Below are 7,481 nucleotides of genomic sequence, written 5' to 3' on the forward strand. Positions count from 1 at the left end.
TGCGATCAGGCTGGCAAGAAGAAGCGGTTAGGAACAATCAGGCAGGCAGGCAGGTGAGCAGTTAGGAGCCAGCAGTCCCGGATTGTGAGAGGGATGTCCCAGATTGGAGAGGGTGTAGGCCAGGCTCAGGGACACCCCTCCCTCCCATTCACAATTTTTGTGCACCGGGTCTCTAGTTATATAAAAGCAAAGGTCATCACCAATCCCACTGTCCTAAAATAGCCATCACTAGCATTTTGTTGATCACATCCTTGCTATTTTACAGAAATTGGGTTATAGCATAATGTTTTGTTTTTATTGTGGACACTTCTCATCTCTTCCTCCACATTAGCCCCTCCCCATCCCTGCCTCCAGGTAACTCATGTTAACAACTTAGTTGACATCTTTTAATTTTTGCATGTGTACTAAGATAATCATAGATAACCAATATATACACATATATAAAAAGACAAAGTCTTTCCGTCCTTGATTGATGTACAAAAATAGAATCATTATATACATGCTTTTCTGGTAGTGTGTTAAATAAAAACCCTACATCGTGATTTAAGAATGTCTGTGTATCATTTGTAGACCACATTAGAGCATGCAAGGCCTGAAGAGCCCAGCTGGGATGAAGATTTTGCAGATGTGTACCATGACCTAATTCATTCTCCTGCCTCTGAAACGCTCCTAAATTTGGAACATAATTACTTTGTTAGTATCTCAGAACTGATTGGTGAAAGAGATGTGGAGCTGAAGAAATTACGAGAGAGGTATTTAAAATTTCTTGCACTATCATAATTAAATGTTACATCGTCAAATGTGTCCTGCAGAACTTGTTTTTATTTTGTTATAAAATTGAAGAATAAATAGAAAAAATTCTTTAATATTAAAAATTAATTTTCTTGTGTGTTTAAATGTGTAATTTCAACTGGGAAATCCTCATAAGTTTATAAAACTTCTCAAGTGATTTATTGAAATAAATAATGGTGACTTTATATATTCTATTTCTCATAAGAAGAACAGCTTATTTCTGTACAAAATGCTTTGGATGCTGTCTTAGTTCAGGCTGCTATAGCAAAATACCATACATTGGGTAGTGTAAACAACAGAAATTTGTTTCTTACTCCTGGCTTATAGATAGTACCTTATTGATGTGTGCTCACATGGCCTTTCCTTACTGTGTGCTCTTACTGTGTCTTTTCTAGAGTGAGAGCTCTAGCATCTCTTCCTTTAATTCCATTATGTGGACTTCAACTTCGTGGCCTTTTTTAAGCCTAATTACCTCCTCAAAAGCCCTACCTTCAATACCATCAAATTGGGGGGTGGGGGGTGGGGTTAGGGTTTCAACATATGAACTTGGAGGGGACACAGACATTCAGTTCATAACAGGTGCCCTATCTCATCCTTACCACAACCCTACTGTTATACCCATTATGCAGATGAGGAAACTGAGGCTTCAGTAACTTGTCTAAGGAAAAGCTAGAATTTGAAACCAGGAAGTCTGACTCTAAAGCTATTAATCACTCTGATGGCGAACCTATGACACGCATGTCAGAGGTGACACGCGAACTCATTTTTTTGGTTGATTTTTCTTTGTTAAATGGCATTTAAATATATAAAATAAATATCAAAAATATAAATCTTTGTTTTACTGTGGTTGCAAATATCAAAAAATTTCTATATGTGACATGGCACCAGAGTTAAGTTAGGGTTTTTCAAAATGCTGACAGGCCGAGCTCAAAAGGTTCGCCATCACTGCACTATACCATACTGCCTCCCTATTCAGGACCCATTTAAAACCTTGCTGTGACTAAGTCCATAGTTTCAGTTCATTTTGTAAGCTTGTTTACATTCGGGGGGGCGGGGGGAAGCAAAAACACTAACAATATTCCAAGAAGTGTTGATTAAATTTGAATTCATTTTGTATGAATTACTTAATAGAGTATGCAGTGTTTTTATGATCCACTTTTTCTTCAGAGTAAGTAAAAAATTGCTAGCATTATTTTAAAGCATAACTTTCTAGACTGCTTCCTAGTAATTCTATAATTAGTAATTCAGGACATGTTTCTTCCAAATAACCCATTTTGATCTAGCTGACTCTAATTACATTAAGTTAAAAACATTTATTTATAAGACTTTAGGTATATGTGGCATTAAGATAATTTTTAGTGTTGCTGATGTAAAATTTCTTTAATTGCGAAAGTTTATTAGGAAAAATTGCATATTATGAAATCAGTCCCAAAGAAATAAATTTAAAATGATGTACTGGTTTGCTTCTGGTCTTCATTAGCTTCTCATTAGAAACTTTGGGACTAGCAAGATGAGAATAATGTGTTACTTTGAGGGTTGTCATAGTTTTAAAAAAAACTTAAAACACAGAAATTATAGCAAATAGATTTAATCATTTTTCCTGTGGCTACTGTCTTGTGTACCAGATCAGTATTCCTATTTTGCATAGATTTGTAACTTTTCATAATAATTCAACTCCTTTGAACTTTTTATTCTTATATCCAATAAGATATTAGAACTGTTTCTGGTTCAAAAAGAATATGATGTTTTGAGACATTTGTCACTCTTTATGTGTTTGGGTTTGCTGATTAGCTGTTTTGAAGCAGTTTATTTTTTTATAGATGGGATACCTGTAGTATGAGTAGTTGCCACTGGGTAAAGAGTTGAAGCTGTGTCCCTGGGGGAGAGAAACATTCTTTTTCTAGTTCTTTATTATGTAGCCAATAAAATTGTGAATATATTTTCAAGATAAGAACAAAATAAAATTAGAGTTTTAAATAGCCTATGTAATAAAAGGCTAATATGCTAATTGCCCCCTAGGGAGTTCAACCGCTCACTATGATGTGTGCTGACCACCAGGGGGCGGTGCAGAACAAAGGAAGGCCCTAGCTGGCAGCTGGGGGAAGGAAGGCCCCAATCGGCCCTGATTGCCTGCCAGGCCTAGGGACCCTACCCGTGTACGAATTCTATGCACCTACCCATGTACGAATTTTATGCACCCACCCATGTACGAATTTTCCTACCAGGGCTTCAACTAATATAACTCACTCTAAATTTGTTCTTGGATCTCAGTTTTTCTGGGACTATAGTCATTCTGCCTATTAAGGTATATGAAAAAATTCCCCACTTGGCCATCTATAGTTTATATCAATAGCTTTTACTGTCCTTTTATTCATCTGCGGAGCTACTCTAAATTGTGGCCCATTTTGCTGCCTAGTCACTACATGTCCCAGATAACTTCAGTAGTGGCCATCGGTATTTTGAGACTTTTACCTTTTGGGAAGCTGAATTAACACTAATTTTCTGCATTTATTGGAACTTTAGACTTTTTTCCCCTCTATCCTGGAATAGTTTTTAGTAAAGTTTTATTATGCTATTATTTTAAAAAATATTTTTATTGATTTTATGGAGAGGAAAAGAGAGGGATAGAGAGATAGAAGCATTGATGAGAGAGAAACACTGATCGGCCACCTCCTGCATGCCCCCACTGGGGATTCAGCCCACAACCAGGGCATGTGCCCTGACCAGGAACCAAACCGTGACCTCCTGCTCCATAGGTTGGTGCTAACCACTAGACACACTGCCCAGGCTGTTACGTTATATTTCTGAAATGTCCTTTGGCCAAAATTCTTGATAGGACTTTGCTCTTTTTCTTTCTAAAATATAATCAATATTTGAATACATTTCTTTTTTTAATATATCTTTATTGATTTCAGAGAGGAAGGGAGAAGGGAGAAAGATATAGAAACATCAGTGATGAGAAGAATCATTGATTAGCTGCATCCTGCACATCCCCAACTAGGGATTGAGCTCGCAACCTGGGCATGTGCCTTGATAGGGAATCGAACCATGACCTCCTGGTTCATAGGTCGACACTCAACCATGGAGCCATGTCAACTGGGCAATACATTTCTTTTTAAAACAGTTTCATAGTTTATCTTTCACATATCCAAACTGTTAGCTTAAAAAGGAAATATGAGCTATGTTGCTCTTAAAGTCCATAATATTTATCGCAAAAGTGAACAGTATACTTAAGGTAAGTTGGAATTCACTAGTATTTGTGGAATTTCACCCAAAATTTTGCTTAATTCATTTATCCAATGTGTGAGCAGAAGTGACACATTTTCCTATATCTCCTTTTATTTTAATTCTATTTTACATCTTTGAAAGTTTCTGCCCTAATCGTTTTAGCTTAGTGGATAGAACATCAGCCTGCGGACTGAAGGGTCCCAGGTTCGATTCCGGTCAAGGGCGTGTACCTTGGTTGTGGGCACCTCCCCAGTGGGGAATGTGCAGGAGGCAGCTGATCGATGTTTCTCTCTCATCGATGTTTCTAACTCTCTATCCCTCTCCCTTCCTCTCTGTAAAAAAATCAATAAAATATATATATTTAAAAAGACAGTTTCTAAGCACAGCATCAGTGCAGTTATTATGATCTTTTTTTCCAGAGTGTGTTCACGATTATATACAGTTGTCAGAATTGTCATGCCTTACATACATATGTCTGAAATATAATATTCCCTTTGATCTTAATCATAAAAAATAATATACTGTGTTATTAATACAGGGTGGGGCAAAAGTAGGTTTATAGTTGTGAGTACATGAAACAGAGTTTATTGTATTATTTGTTAATTATGGTATTTTTTATAGAAACAACTGTAAATCTACTTTTGCCCCATCTTATATATCATTAGCTACTTATGTTTCTGATACATTTAAGGTAAAAAAATATTCGTGACATTTTATTTGTTGAGTTCTTATTTATTAGTCTTTCTTTTTCCTCGCTGGAAATTTGCTTCTTTTGGCATACCAGATTCAAGACATTTTTTTAAATGTAAAAATGGCAGTGATATATTTTATCCACTAGAGGGAACATGTGTAATGTAAAATATTATACATTCATATGGAAGTTTGTCTTTATAAATATTTAGCAGTTATTTCTGTTTTAAATAAAAATCTTACTTGCTAGCATAATCTTCCCCTGACCTCTAGTAGTTATTAAAAAGTTAAGGGGGTCACCTACATTAGAATTAAGTGGGGACTAAGTGGTGTTGAATATTTAATATTAGAAGATATGTATAGAAATATGTGACTGTCTGATGTATGGATAAATTTCATTTATCATATACATAAGTATCTTAATCAGTTGTTATAAAGAAGTATGAACTTGCTTCTAAGAGCATTTTTTTAAATTAACTAGAATGATGTAAAATTCTTTTAGTTGATGTCTGTTTCATTCTTTCTAAGTTTGTTTAAAATATGTTTTAGAACAAACTTTTTAACACATTTGCATTAAAAGATCTTTTTTTAATTTGAAAATTTGAATGAACTTATTAAAATATAACATTACAGAAAGGCAACAAACTGTAGGTGTAAACTCACTAAACTTTTAAAAGTAAGTACACCCTGTAATCATCACCCAGCTCAAGAAATAGAGTATTTCCAGCACTGCCAAAGGCTTCCTGGTGTCCATCTAGTCACTACCAATATCCCCCATAAATAACCATTATATGAACTTATAATACCATTGATTAGTTTTTTCTGTCGGGAAAACCATTTTTAGTGTCTGCACATTATTTATTTGGATAGATGAATAAGGTAAGACTAAAGCATATTTTTAGTAGTGTTTTATATTTCTCTGTAAAGGCAACTTGTGACTTAATAGCAGTTTGATTTTTAGAGTCTAATTGGCAGGTTCTATTTATAAACTAACTTTCAAAGATTGGAATTACTTTAACTCATGTACAAATAAATAGAAAATGTGTTTAAGTTGGAATTGCAGAATATCTTTGAGGAAATCTTCAGATGAAATGGGGTTTGGACTTTTAAACATTAGCCATGGAAATTGAAAGATGACCTAGATTTTGACGGCTTTCATTTTGCATTAAATTTAGATTAAAATTTAGCTTCACAGGGCCGTTGTTGGGTAGCTCAGTTGGGTATAGCATCATCCCAATACACAAAAGTTGTGGGTTCAATCTCCGGTCAGGGCACATACAAGAAGCAACTAATAAATGCATAAATAAGTGGAACAACAAATCTATATTTCTCTCCCTCCCTCCCTCTTTCTAAAATCAATCAATTAATAAATAAAAATTTAGCTGTACAAAGGATGTTGTTAATATTATATGAAATTATCATTATTATTTCCACATCTCCACTTAAAAGCCTTTATAATGTTTTCCAGGTATTATAGTTGCCATTCTTGGACATATTCCAATAAAATAAAAATTTTATTTTTACTTTCTAGAGATTGTTCAATGAATCTGGAGTGGTCATATTACCTTAAAATTCTAATGATATATGTGATCTTCTTATTTATGTTTTAGACAAGGTATTGAAATGGAAAAAGTGATGCAGGAGTTGGGAAAATCACTGACAGATCAAGATGTAAATTCACTGGCTGCTCAGCATTTTGAATCCCAACAAGTAAGTAAAGTACAATGGATTTTAGATATGCAGTTTTTTTTTTCTTACTTATTTTCGTAAAAAAATTAACTAGTTGGTATATTGTCTGTGTTTAGGACTTAGAAAATAAATGGTCAAATGAATTAAAACAATCGACTGCCATCCAAAAACAAGAGTATCAGGAATGGGTGATAAAACTTCATCAGGACCTAAAAAACCCCAACAACAGTTCCCTCAGGTATTAATCATTTATTATTCTTATTAGATGAAAGTTCACTGTTATTAATAATTTGTGTTTATTGTAAAATTGAACCTTTTTAGTTGTAGATATTTTTAAGTTACCAAAGAAAATTCAAGGTAATTTTATACTTTTTAAAAAAAATCTTTATTGTTGAGAGTATTACAGATGTTCCCGTTTTCTTCCCCCATTGCCCTTCTCCACCAGGTTCCTACTCCACTCCAGGCCTTCACCACCCTATTTTCTGTGTTCATAAGTAATACATATCTATAATAATAAAAGCATAATATGCTAATTAGATTAACATCCTTCTGGACGTCCTTCCATCCTTCTGGACGAAGCTGGGGCTGCAAGGGAAACCCGGGTCCCAGGTGCCTGCTGGCAGCCACAGGGAAACCCAGGTCCCGGGTGCCTGCCAGTGACCAGAGAGAGGGAAGCCCGGGTCCCAGGTCCCAGAGGGAAGCTGGTGCCGGCAGCTGGGGGAAGGAAGGCCAACTCTTGCACAAATTTCGTGCACTGGGCCTCTGGCATTTATATAAGATCTTTGGTTAATTTCTTCTCATCCCTCCCCACCCCCCCCCTTCCCTTCCCTGTGAGATTCATCAGTCTGTTTCATATTTCCATGCCTCTGGTTCTATTTTATTCATCAGTTTGTTTTGTTCATTAGATTCCTTGTTCATCTATTTTGATTTTTAGATTCAATTGTTGATAGATAAGTATTTATTGCCATTTTATTGTTCATATTTTTTATCTTGTTTTTTTCCTTCTTCTTCCTCTTCTTAAAGAATACCACATTTCATATAATACTGGTTTGGTGGTGACGCACTCCTTTAGCTTTTTCTTG

At 35.2% G+C, this 7,481-nt stretch overlaps 1 protein-coding gene across 1 annotated transcript in view; it reads left to right on the top strand.

Moving 5' to 3' along the window:
• LOC102754581 (chromosome unknown open reading frame, human C12orf4) overlaps window positions 1–7,481 on the top strand; it is a 55,579-nt gene that overhangs the window by 13,014 nt on the left and 35,084 nt on the right. Inside the window, exons 4-6 of the mRNA XM_015572252.1 lie at window positions 571–752; window positions 6,321–6,420; window positions 6,516–6,637. Coding sequence (XP_015427738.1) covers window positions 571–752; window positions 6,321–6,420; window positions 6,516–6,637 — 404 coding nt within the window. The remainder of the gene's footprint in view (window positions 1–570; window positions 753–6,320; window positions 6,421–6,515; window positions 6,638–7,481) is intronic.

The sequence above is a fragment of the Myotis davidii genome, unplaced genomic scaffold (genome assembly GCF_000327345.1).
Source record: "Myotis davidii unplaced genomic scaffold, ASM32734v1 scaffold1373, whole genome shotgun sequence".
Taxonomy (NCBI): Eukaryota; Metazoa; Chordata; class Mammalia; order Chiroptera; family Vespertilionidae; genus Myotis; species Myotis davidii.